This window comes from Heterodontus francisci, chromosome 40 (genome assembly GCF_036365525.1).
Source record: "Heterodontus francisci isolate sHetFra1 chromosome 40, sHetFra1.hap1, whole genome shotgun sequence".
NCBI lineage: Eukaryota > Metazoa > Chordata > Chondrichthyes > Heterodontiformes > Heterodontidae > Heterodontus > Heterodontus francisci.
The window spans coordinates 20,960,474-20,974,133 of record NC_090410.1 but is presented as its reverse complement, the minus strand read 5'-3'; the positions used below and the strand labels follow the sequence as shown (position 1 = coordinate 20,974,133).

The 13,660-nt window shown below is 44.5% G+C and overlaps 1 protein-coding gene across 5 annotated transcripts in view; it reads right to left on the bottom strand.

Annotated features, from left to right (window-relative positions):
• LOC137353234 (protein FAM133-like) overlaps positions 1-10,566 on the bottom strand; it is a 29,855-nt gene extending 19,289 nt beyond the window's left edge. For 2 of the 5 annotated variants that reach the window (XM_068019315.1, XM_068019318.1), the window contains exon 1: positions 1,340-1,422. Coding sequence is in view for 2 of the 5 variants with exons in the window: in XM_068019314.1 (XP_067875415.1) it covers positions 1,340-1,352 (13 nt within the window). In the remaining 3 variants the exon portion in view is untranslated. Of the gene's footprint in view, positions 1-1,339; positions 1,423-10,442 lie in introns of those variants that run through there. The other 3 variants (XM_068019314.1, XM_068019317.1, XM_068019316.1) reach the window with 2 other exon arrangements.
• Between the last annotated feature and the right edge of the window lie 3,094 nt (positions 10,567-13,660).

The window sequence follows — 13,660 nt, the reverse complement described above, 5'->3', positions numbered from 1 at the left end:
TGAGGTCATCCAAAACTCTGCTGCCCTCTAACTTGCACCAAGTCCTGTTCTCCTATCGCCCCTGTGCTCGCTGACCTACATTGGCTCCCAGTTAAGGCACACCTCAATTTTAAAATTCTTATCCTCGTTTTCAAATCCCTCTATGTCCTCGCCCCTCTCTATCTCTGTAATCTCCTCCAGTCCCACAATCCTGCAAGATCTCTGCACTCGTCTAATTCTGGTCTCTTGCACATACCCAATTTTAATCACTCCACCATTGGGGGTGGCTGCGCTTTTAGCTGCCTGGACCCTAATCTCTGGAATTTCCTCCCTAAACCTCCCGGTCCTCCTTTAAACATACATCTTCCACCAAGCTTTTGGTCATCTGTCCTAATACCTCCTTAGGTGGATCAGTGTCAAATTCTGATTGATAATGCTCCAGTGAAACACCTTGGGTCATTCTACTACATTAAAGGCGCTATATATAAATGCAGGTTGTTGTTGATTATGGAACCAAGGATAAATGGTATAGAGACAGATCAGCTATGTTCTAATTGAATGATTGGACAGCTCAAGGGGCTGAATGGCCTCCTCCTGTTCTAAGAGAAAAGAATGGGACCAATTGGAGAGCTCTTTCAAAGAATGGCCTTCTATGCTGTGTGATTGGATGGCATCTGTCAACGGGCCATTCACAGTCCATTTACCATCTGCAAATCCCTGAACAGCAACTGGCCTCAGAGCAGAAAGCTCAAACACAAGAGAAGCGGCACAAAGTGGGGTCATCAGTTCCTAAATCAAGTCTTTAATGATTACATTCATTATAGGAATGCAGAATTTACAGAGGAGAGTTTACACATAGGATGAGAGAGGGTCAGACACTCGAATTCTATCAGGTGCAATAAAGGCAGAAAGTGCTGGGAAGATTCAGCCCAGCGTTATCTCTCCCCTGTTTGACCATTCAGTATCACATTATATTTCCAGCAGTTTCCCCTGTAGATTTTAATCGCCTGCCCCCCACGTCACTATCACGAAATACAACTGCAGGCAACACATGAACACAAATCTCCTTCACTTCATGTTGTTAAATTCTGTCTCTCACTAATGATTGATCACAGCCTCGAGTATCAGGACTCTCCTCTCCAGGGTTTGTACAGCACAAGGAACCGTGTATACTCCCAACTCCCAGTACTGGGGTTCAGCAGCCACTCAGTTACCGCCTGAGTGAAAGGTTCCTCACAACCCTCCCTTACGTTCCTGAGCAAAGTTATAACTTCAACTAATGAGAAATGGGAGCGCTACTTAAACCGGCTCTGCATTACAACTCGCTGTGTTAAAACATTCTCACACAATATCCTCTTACCTAACAAGTCCATGGTGAGGAATGAGGAAGAAGCCACAGAGTAAAGAGTCAGTACTACTCAGGTTCTTTATACTGTCTCTGCCCAGGTGAAATGCTCACAGTTTCACATTCTCCCAATTCCAAACCCACCTTATCAGTGATCAATGGCGTCTGAAGGTTCTTCCTGTGTTGGGTGGGGTGATCGCCAGATACAATTTAAACCGCAAGGTATGAAAGTTCACTGAAGATAATTGGTAGGTTGTGTCTGTTTTACAATGTTGCTGCATTTCTTATTATTTAACTTGTGTTTCACCATTAATATCCAACTAAAACAAAAACAGCTTCAAAGGCAGCAACTCAAAAAAGGAGAAACAAGAGCAGAAAATACTGGATGCACTCTATCGTTTATTCATTCTTGCATTATGGCTAGGCCAGCATTTATTACCCATCACACATTGTCCTTGGGAAGGTGGTGGCGAGCCGCTTTCTTGACCCACTGCCGTCTATGTGCTGTAGGTAGACCCACAGTGCTGTGAGGAAGGGAGTTCCAGGATTTTGAAGGTGGTGGTTGTAGACCCAGTAAAAACACATATAGCAAAAACACATAAAAACTTAGTTAAAATAAAGGGGCTAGTCACACAACAATGAATAATGTGTTAAAGCATAGGGAGGATGAGTAGAAAGGGGCCACAGCACACAGATGGCCGAGGAATTGTAAACAGTATGGATAAAACATATCGATGATACCAGACCCTGTCTTTGCATGTAGCAGATAAAGGGAGTCGTCATGGATACCAGATAAGATTTGACTCATAGTAGATAATGGGAAACTGTGAAGTTTTGAACAGGTTCTCACTGAGCCAAATAAGGAATGATCATTATGTCATTATACCAGACCCCTATGATTGAGTAAGAGGGGAGGGTCTTGGAAACAGGATTTAACCCCTGACTGAAACTGAGGAATGTACGAGAACCCCAGGGAAGAACACTCGAGAAGATACCTTGAGCCAGGGGCTCAGAGAACATAAGAGCAGCTGCAAGTCCAAGACTGATCACCTTGTGTCTTGACGGGTAGTATACTGTACAAGCAGTGAGAGCTTGTACTTTGGTGAGTTTTGATTCTTTTTTTTTAGATTTAGAGATACAGCACTGAAACAGGCCCTTCGGCCCACCGAGTCTGGGCCGACCATTAACCACCCATTTATACTAATCCTACACTAATCCCATATTCCTACCACATCCTCACCTGTCCCTATATTCCCCTACCACCTACCTATACTAGTGACAATTTATAATGGCCAATTCACCTATCAACCTGCAAGTCTTTTGGCTGTGGGAGGAAACTGGAGCACCCGGAGGAAACCCACGCAGACACAGGGAGAACTTGCAAACTCCACACAGGCATACCCAGAATTGAACCCGGGTCGCTGGAGCTGTGAGGCTGTACAAGTAGTGAAAGCTTGTATTTGATGATTTAGTGTGTGAATAAAATATTGATATACCTTTCACCAATCAGATTCCGCGGATTCTTTAAGCATAAGTGCGTATTAGGCACAACATGGTGTTCCCATGCAACTGCTGCCCTTGTCCTTCTAGGTGGTAGAGGTCGCGGGTTTGGAAGGTGCTGTCTAAGGAGCCTTGGTGAGTTGCGGCAGTGCATCTTGTAGATGGTACACACTGCTGCCACTGTGCATCGGTGGTGGAGGGAGTGAATGTTTGTAGATGGGGTGCCAATCAAGCGGGCTGCTTTGTCCTGGATGGTGTTGAGCCTCTTGAGTGTTGTTGGAGCTGCATCCATCCAGGCAAGCGGAGAGTATTTCATCACACTCCTGACTTCGAATCATAGGGAATTATTTTGATGAAAGGGTGAAATTGTGGGCAAAATCTTTGTGGTGGTAATAAGACACACCTGTTTGAAAGCCTGGATTTAGGACACAATTTTGGTCCTAATTGCTGATGACCATAATTTGAATTTGCCTGGAGGTGTTAAACCTGAAACCTGCAGGTTTAACACTCAGGGGCTGAACAGACACAATTTTCGTGGAGCAGTTTATGTGGATTCCTCGCAGCCACTTCCACTGAAAGTGTAGAGTTCACTGACTGGCACACAGTGGCACACTGCAGGATGGCTCAGGGACAGGGGGAGAGGGTGCACAGGTTCTCGGACATGGCACTGGAGGTCTGAGTGGAGGCGTTCCAGAGGAGGAGGGATGTCCTGTATCCATAGGCACGAAGGAGTCTACCTCCCCCTCCTGCCCCTCTCTCCTGCAGCAGCTGGTGCTGCTCTGCCTGGTCTCATATCCTCCTCCCATTCCTCCTACAGACCAAGTGGCACCCCTAGCAAGATGCCCATGATCAAGCAGCCCTTTTTCACCTGGTGACTCTGATAAGGTGTCCAATAAGGTAGAGTAGTGCAGCACTCATTCTTTTTAAGGTGAGGTCCTCAGAGAGTTTCTGGAATAAATGTTGACAAGAGTGTTGGTGAAGTGTTGATAATGTCCCAGAAAGTCTCCCGATCTGTTTCAAAAGCCCTCTTCACATTTCCAGCAGCAAGTGAACAGTGAAGGTGATAATACATTTAAGAAGCACTCAAAATCCTTCAAAACTCATTGATAGAATAGTTACAGTGCATAAGGAGGCCATTTGGACCATCAAGTTGGTGCTGGTTCTCTGCAAGAGTAACTCACCTCGTCCCACTCCCCTGCCTTCTCCCTGTAGCCCTGCAAAGTTTTTCCCTTCAGGTGTTTATCCAATTCCCTTTTGAAAGTCACAATTGAATCTGCCTCCACCACACTCTCAGGCAGTGCATTCCAGATCCGAACCTCACTGCACAAAAACATGTTTTTTCAGGTCGCTATTGCTTCTTTTTCCAATTATATCAGTGCCCTCTGGTTCTTGACCCTTCCACCAATGGGAACAGTTTTTCCCCATCTACTCTGTCTCAACCTCTCTGATTTTGAACACCTCGATCAAATCTCCTCTCAACCTTCTCTTTAAGGCAAACAGCCCTAGCTTCTCGAACCTATCCATGTAACTGAAGCTCCTCAACCCTGCAGCCATTTTCGTAAATCTTTTCCGCACCTTCTCTAAAGTCTTTACACGCTTCCTAAAGTGTGGTGCCCAGAATTGGACACAATACTCCAGTTGAGGCCGAACCAATGTTTTATAAAGTTTCATCATAACTGCCTTGCTTTATGCATCTGGGGCTGAAAGGCTCTGCATCCCAGTTGCCCGACTGGTTCTGGCTTTGCTCCTTCCACCAAGACCGTCCCAGCTAAAACCTGCACGAGGTGAGCCCGCTACAGTGATCTGGGAGGATCGAGAGGGATGAACCTTAACAAAACAAGTTTCAGGTCCACAATCGTGGATCAGACAGATGAATGTGGCACATGCACGTCAATGGTTGTGAAGTTGGATGAAGACTGCAGTGGGATTGGCAGTTATCAGTCGTCATGGCTTGCCGTACCATTAGGTACAGATTGCCAACCCATCGAGGTTGTGCGGTTGTTGACTGCGCACCACCTTCCTCACATTAAAAGAGGACACTGCTAAGGACACCGAAAAGCCCTATGGCGATGGACGAGCGGCGTCGGAGACAGGGCTGTGAACATGGAGCTCTCTAGACATGAATCTGTGTCATTGTCTTCATAGGTTGTGGTTGCCTGATGGTCACTGAGCACTTGGAATTTGGACCGAAGTATCTCTCCAGCAGCAGCATCATGACTGAGCCGTCCTTTTTAGGGTCCCCTCTGCTCACCTCACTTGAGGAAGGGGATAGAAAAGGGGCCCCAAACATAGGCTGTCTCAAACTGCCCTGGCCAAGAAACCACACCTGGTTGGTTTACCGTCCTTGCGATTGAAAACACACACAAGCAATAAAATGCATGAATTTCTGTACTTGGACTGTGCGCATCCTTATGGACAATCAAAACAGTGAAGACCCCGAAAGGAGAACCATCGTAGTTTCTAGTGAACTTGTGAAATATAACATCAATGTTGCAGCTCTCAGTGAAACGTGATTCCCTGCGGAAGGCCAGCTTAGAGAGGAAGGAAGAGGATACACCTTCTTCTGGAAGGGAAAATCAGAGCAGGATCATCAGATCCACGGAGCTGGGTTCACCATCAAAAATAGAATCACAGATAGACTTCCGGAACTTCCAATTGAACGGCTCATGACCCTGCACCATCAACTCAATCATCAGTGTTTATGCTCCCACACTCGATACTACTGATGAAACTATAGAGCTCTTTCATGCAAACCTGGATTCTGTATTGGCAGCCATCCCAAAGCAAAACAAAGTGATTCTACTGGGAGATTTTAATGACAGAGTCGAGTGCAACGACACCATCTGGAAGGGCACCAGCGTGAAAGAAGGAGTGGGGAATTCAAATACCAGTGGTCTTCTCCTCTTCACCAAGGGAGTTGTACATGGGCTCACCATCACAAACATACCAGTGGTCTTCTCCTCTTCACCAAGGGAGTTGTACATGGGCTCACCATCACAAACGCACTCTTTCATCAGAAAGATAGATATAAGACAATAATATAAATGCAAAATACTGCGGATGCTGGAAATCTGAAATCAAAGCAGAAAGTGCTGGAAATACTCAGCAGGTCGGGCAGCATCTGTGGAGAGGGAAACAGAGTTAACGTTTCCGGTCAGTTCTCAGCAGTGTCTCCGCAGGATACTCAAAGTCAAGTGGGAAAACAGGTGAACAAACTCCAGCATCCTCACTGAAGCCAATTCCTCCAGCGTCGCAAGTATGATCATTTGAAATCAGCTGGTCCGGACATTGCATCCTCAGGCCAAATAATTGGCCTCCAAAGCAGATCCTCTTTTCTCAGGTTATGAAGGGCACCTGATCTCAAAGAGGACAGAGAAAATGTTTTAAGGACACTCTGAAGGCCTCATTGAAAAGGGGACAAATTGACCTCATTGCGTGCGAGGAACTTGCTGCTAACTGTGCCATGTGCAATGCCTCATCCAACAAGCACAACGCAGTGTGACCGCATAAACTCTGCTGAGGAGAAGCATCAAAAGCAGAAGGAGAGCAGGACCCTGGCTCGAGAACCCCCCTCCCTCAGGGCAACCCTAGTCCTCTCTGCGCAAAGACCTGTGATTGGCCTGCTAAAATAGTTAATCTTCTGTTTTAAACCTATGAGAAAACCTGTCACTGTCTGTTTATTTGGCAAGTAAAACACTCAGGAGCTAACTCATCATTTTAAACAAAACACAATTGCGATCAGTTGAGAGGTGTAATCGATTTGTGTGTGTGTAATTTTCGTGTGACTGTGTAGCATATTTTTTAGTATTTTTAAATCGGGGTTAGTGTGTTGTGGGAACAGAATTTTCGAGAACAGAACTATTGGGGACATTTAAAGTGAACTAATCAATTAAGTATAGCCTACTAACAAAATAACCTCAGAGCTGCAGAGACAGCTTATCAGAAATGACTTCATAACTTCAGGGCTGCAGAGGCAACTTATCAGCAGAAACAGACTAACAAGCAGAAACTAACAGGAATCTCACCACTGGCCTTGCAGCTGGTACAGCGCAATAGCAGAAAGAGACATTATGCTTCAACAACACTCTTCTTATATCATCACCCAGACATGACACATTCCTAATGAACAGTCAGTGTGAGAAACATACTGACCAGGCAAACCCACGCCCCTTGTCCGAGGGTGGCTCAGCCTAACGGTCCGAAGAGATGGGGAATGAGAAACTGCTTGAGGAGAAGGTGACAAGGCAGTACCCCAATCAGGCCCCGACACCAAGAAACTGCAGAAGTTTGTAAACCAATTGGGAACAAAGAGTAGGTGTTACTGATTTGTATGAATAACTATAATAAGGCTTGATTTGGCGTGAAGAGTTAGTTCGGGGTGGGGGGGGGGTTAGTTCGGGGGTTAGTTCAGTGTATGTGTTGCTATTAGTTTCAGTGTTAGTTCATTGTGAAGTTTTCTGAAGATGTAACAATTAAGTACTGCAATAAAGTTTCTTAAAGCTACAGTCGGACTTCGTCTCTCTTTGTGCAACTAATGGGATTCAACATGTGTTGAGTAGAATCAACTTATCTCTTTCTTGTTTAAATTCAAGAAAACCTGTCCGATTGGTTCTTTGTCAATCACGGTAAAGGGAAAAGGTAAAACACTCACAGAGGTGGTGAACACAACCACTATTTCAAAAGGAATAAACCCTGTTGTGGTCAAAGAAGAGTAAGGGCCTGAAACCCCCTCTTCACCTGGCTGTAACAGAAATTTGGAAGCTCGTCTGGGATCGTAACCCAACGACAAAGACAGGGTGGATAGCAAGAAGCTTTTTCCCAGAGTGGGGGATTCAATTACTAGGGGTCACGAGTTCAAAGTGAGAGGGGAAAAGTTTAGGGGGGATATGCATGGAAAGTTCTTTACGCAGAGGGTGGTGGGTGCCTGGAACGCATTGCCAGCGGAGGTGGTAGACGCGGGCACGATAGCGTCTTTTAAGATGTATCTAGACAGATACATGAATGGGCAGGAAGCAAAGAGATACAGACCCTTAGAAAATAGGCGACATGTTTAGATAGAGGATCTGGATCGGCGCAGGCTTGGAGGGCCGAAGGGCCTGTTCCTGTGCTGTAATTTTCTTTGTTCTTTTCTTTATTTGACAAACTAGAAATTGGAAATGGGAAGCCAAATTTATCTCTCATTAAAAAAAAATTTAAACTTCAATACAGGTTTTCTTGTGTTTCACTGCTAGAATACTAACATGTCCACACTCAAGGCCGAGACCTTCCCAAGCCAGGGTGAAGTAACTTGGGACAGGTTAAAGGCCCTATCTATTGAAGAGTTGCAAGACTCTTAAAAAGGGGGTCTCACTTCCCGCTAAGGTCCTGACTCTGTACTGTGTATCAGTCACACGAAATAGACTTTGGATACAATTTCCACAAAGGTTTCAGGGTGACCTTTGCAGCCTCCATGGTACAGTTTACCTCCAGAAGCTTGAACCCACATGTTGACTGGGCATGCTTTTCCAACCAATAGGGGCATACCACCTTGCTGCTTCTGTCAGTGCACCCTTCTAACCAAGTTCCCATCAATATGACTATCCCCCTTGATGACTCCTATGTTCTCTTTCGAAAGACCAGCAGCAGTTGTTCCCCATGTGACATTACCAGAAGGTACATCAACAAACCCATTAATGTGAGATCTTCCCTTTTACAATCTGTTTGTACAGGATATGCCCACACCAAACCTCTAAGTTGGCACAGAATGATGTTGTTCTATCCCTCATCAACGTGTCCAAATGATTATTAGTGATCCAAGAGGGCACTTCCCCTGTGTAAATTTGCCTCAGGTTTTCCCTGGTCGGCTCTACCAACCAGGAGTCATACATAATACACACATCATTCCGGGCAGCCTGATCGGAAATGTTCCTATCCTCTGGGATGAGGTTATTTATGGATTTAGCATGGTCTTCCGATTGCTCTGCTACATCCTTTAAATAGACTGTCATAATTTGATCGTTCCTCAGCTGTGAATCCTGGTTGGTACTCTCATTTGTAAGAACGTCCTTTAACCTTCCCTTGAAATTCCTCATCTCTGCTTCCAGAGATACCGGGTCCAAACTATGCACCAATGAGGTCCCAGTATTAAAGACGGTAGCTGTTCTCATTGACCAGCCCTCACTTCTTCCTTCAGCTTGCCCCCTTTTGTTATGAATGGGAGATATACCTGTCTCCAGTGATCAGATCCATCACTGCTGGTCCTTACTCCGTGTACCAACACATTGCCCAATAATTGAGCACACAGGCTCTGCCTCTTTGTCCCTCATCACCTGGGCAAATCTATCTCTGTCGAATTCACCAACGCCGGTGCCAGCTCATGGTGTCCATCATGATATAATATTTTCCCAATAGGTATCAAAACTAAACCATTCTTTGGGCCTGGGGTCTGTTAGAGACATCTCGCAGTACTATCTGGGCAATTAACGCCCGGGGCTTTTGCTTCCAAATCTCTTGTTGTCTCCCCTGGTGTCACCAACCATACCCACCCTTTCATAGTCTAGTGGTCTCCCTATCCCTGACTCTATTACTCGCAGCTTTGGGGACATTTTCTCTATTTTTTTTTCTGTCTTAGATTGATATTCCTTTCGGTTCAACACTAGTTCCTCCACCTGCAGATCACTTAATGTTAAGATCAATTTATTTAATTCTTTTCAAATAAAACTTTAAAGTATTTATTTATCCATAAAAACCACTGAAATTATGTGAGTATGTCCTTTTGTTGTTTCCCTTAATTGTTTAAAATACCAATTTACATGAATGTAATTTTAAATTCTAATTTCTTGTTCCCAGACTTCCAATTTCCACAATGCTGTGACAAATGTCCTTAAATTCTTGAAGTTGTTGGAAATCCTGTTGCACCTGTAGCTGCCTGTAACCTGAAAAAAAACAAAGGACCCATTCTGATTGTGGCCGAATGGGTTAATGTCCCACAAACTCAAAAAACTTGCCATTTTTATAATTCCCAATAGCCATAAAGGTGTGTGGTTAGCTTAAGCTGCTAGCAGAAAGAGTTCATTCTCTGCTGCTTTGAAGGAGAGTGGGACAAAAGCCCTCAGATGAACTAATTAACAGAGAAAAGCATTGCCGTGTGCTCTGGTTAGTTCGAACTGGGTCTCTTTCCAAATACAATTCTGAATCTTTCATACTTTTAAAATCAAGCAACAAATGCATTCCATGCTTAGACAAACCAGTTCAACCTGTTTTCTTCTGAACAAAGAAAGGTTTTTAAGAACTTTTGCCAATTCCTTTTCGCAGCTGTTTCAGAGCAAGAACTCCAATGGTTCCCAAAAATAAACTTTTAACTTTTGTGAAAAAGTCTCCAACCCAAATTCCAGTTCACGCTGTTTAATATTCAAGCCACCCCATATTAACACGTGTGAATTCGTATCCGGATTAGAATCCCCACAAGTTTAATTAACCCCATTCGAGATGGGATCCTGACCAGCAATCCCACCTTGAATCTGATAACTTTAAAAAACTACTTCAGTTAAGACAATTTCTCTTCCAATCTAGCTCACAATTTTACTCTGAGTTTTCAAACTTAAAGTGCCAAAGAACACATTAAAACTCACATACATACATTATTACCAGAAGGTTCCTTTGCATTCTCCATTCTTACAACATTCGTCTTGACAACTTGAAACTTATGTCAGAAAAACTGAAGCAAGAAAAATAATTAAGTTATGTTGGTGGTTTGTTTCCTCTTTCTTTCAACTGCTTTTACCTTTCTTTTTACAGAAACCCCCAACATCCTATTCCTCCTTATCACCCGGGGGTTCCGGCTCTTTCTCTTCCTCTAGCTGTGTTATTAACCCCTTCTCAACTGTTTCACAACCACCAAAAGTTTCTTATCTCTCTTATCAAGCTGCTGACTAACTTTTACTGTCTTGGCCTCATAGCTCCTAATGCTCATGTTGATGTGCCGTCAGACAAACTGTTGTTTCCAAGGTTCACCTACAAGTGGACCCCTGTGTCCACTCTTCAGCCCTGTATACCGGTTCAACCCCCCCTCCAGGATGACCTGTACCCATCTCTGTTTTACAGGCAATTTCCCTGCCACACATTTCGTGACAAGCCCATCCAAAGTCCAAATTGCCATTTTTTTACCTTTTGGGGTCCCTGATCGTGTTCACCAGAAATCTGTAAGACTCTTAAAAAGGGGGTCTCACTTCCCTGTAAGGTCCTGACCCCGTACTGTGTATAAATCGCACGAAACAGACTTTGGATACAATTTCTACTTTATGTGGAACACCTTTATTAACTCACCAAGCAATAGTATATATTCAAAAACACCAGTTGCTTAGTAATCCCACGTACAGGAGCTCATTCACGGGTGGCCAGGTCCACTGAACGACTTCTCCTACATGACTTCCTGTGGCTGAGCAAGTCACACTTCCCGGCTACAACAACAATGTCCTTGTGAGCTGTGACTTTCTACCCCTTTCTGACCCTGGTCGCTCGACATATAAGGTAATGTTTTGAATTGGGTCATTCAATTGGGTTTCAGTGCCTTATCAATCCCACCCTGGCTATGCAAGACCACCTGCATGTGGTCATGTCATATCCTGCTCTCAGCAGGGTGGGGGTGTGGGGGGGGGGGGGTGCGGGTTCTTAGGTGCAAACTAGCCATGGATATGAAATCTGCATCTTGATGAGACAAGAAGGAAACCATTCACACATATTTCAAAAGGCCGTTGTCCATGAGTGTGGTTGTAGACAGGCTGTTTGATGTTTTAACAGCCCAGGCTACCACATCAATGACATGTCTTGACTTTCCTGTCTGTGTGTGTGTACATGTGGGGGTTCTAGTTCACTTACATTGTCTTTTATTTTAAAAAAAGCCAATATGAACCCCAGCGATGAAGTCTTCAGTCAGAATTCTTCTCCCTTCGTCCTGATGTCCTTCGCCTCCATGTTTTTACCACTGGGTGAGCTCCACATGCTGGTGCACACCACAAGTCATAGGGTTATACAGCACAGAAACAGGCACTTCGGCCCATCATGTCAGTGCCGGCCATCAAGCACCTAACTATTCTAATCCCATTTTCCAGCACTTGGCCCGTAGCCTTGTATGCTATGACGTTTCAAGTGCTCATCCAAATACTTCTTAAATGTTGTGAGGGTTCCTGCCTCTACCACCTCTTCAGACAGTGCGTTCCAGATTCCAACCACCCTCTGGGTGAATTTTTTTTCTCTCAAATTCCCTCTAAACCTCCTGCCCCATACCTTAAATCTATGCCCCCTGGTTATTGACTCCTCTGCGAAGGGAAAAAGTTTCTTCCTATCTAACCTTTCAATGCCCCTCATAATTTTGTATACCTCAATCAGGTTTTCCCCTCAGCCTTCTCTGCTCTAAGGAAAACAACCCTAGCATATCCAGTCTCTCTTCATAGCTGAAATGCTCCAGCCCAGGCAACATCCTGGTGAATCTTCTCTGCACCCTCTCCAGTGCAATCACATCCTACCTATAGTGTGGTGCCCAGAACTGTACACAGTACTCCAGCTGTGGCCTAACTAGCATTTTATACAGCTCCATCATAACCTCCCTGCTCTTAGATTCTATGCCTCGGCTAATAAAGGCAAGTATCCCATAAGCCTTCCTAATCACCTCATCTACCTGTGCTGCTGCCTTCTGTGATCTATGGACAAGCACCCCAAGGTCCCTCTGACCCTCTGTACTTCCTAGGGTCCTACCATCCATTGTATATTCAACTGGTTACATTTTACTTACAAACAGAAATATAGGAGATCTTAAGAAATATCTTCCAGTATAACAAAAAAACAAGAGATATCCAAATGCCTTACTGAGTTGAGGAATATCGCTGGGCAGTTAGGGATCACTTTCCATGAAAAAGCGAAGAAATCTGAAATCCTAAGACTTGTGGCCAACCATTTTTCACTTGAACCTGAAGATTCAGAAACAGGGTTAGAGTCAGAAACAGAGTAATCTTAGCAAAAATACAGTTAGAACAGAGGAGACTCACATTAGAATTCCAGAGAGAGATAAAGCAGAAAGACAGAACTTTCCAGAAGGAGAAGAAGGAAAGAAAGCTAAGGCAGCTTGAATTAACTCGGGTGACACAGTACTCCCAGTGAAAGCACGGCGAGTGAGGAAGCTACCCCTAGCTCAGGACTGTGTGCTCAGCTCTTAAAGTTCTCCCAGTTGATTCTAAAGTTCAATGAGGGGGATGTGGAAGGATTTATTGTCACTTTTGAAAAGTTTGCGAGACAGCAGAAATGGCCGGCTGAGAGCTGGACCCTGTTGTTACAAAGCAAGCTAACAGGAAAAGCCCATGAGGTTTAGTCACTGTTGCCAAATGAAAGTTCATCAAATTATGAGATGATTAAAAATGCTATCCTGGAGATGTATGAGTTAGTACTGGAAGTGTACTGCCAGAAATTCCAAACCCTCTGGAAGCAGCCTGACCAAACTTACCTCGAGTTTGAAAGAGTTAAGCAGCTTGTTTTTGACCAGTGGCTGAGGGAACTTAAGGGAAAACCCACATATGAAAACCTTAGAGAGGTGATCCTTCTCAAGGAGTTTAAAAACTCACTTCCCTTTTCTATTAAAGCCCACATAGAGGAACAAAAGGTTCAAAGAGCTGCAGGCTGCAGTTCAGGCTGATGAATTCACTCTTGTACACAAATCCTTACCTCAAGGGAAACTCTTCCCTAGTCACCCCCACAAACCCAAAAAGAATAAAAGATGGGAGGGTGATAGGAGCCCAAATAGCCCTGGGTGAGAAAGGAAAGATAGACACACCGGGAGTCCTCCTCAAGCTAAAAAAGACAGGAGTG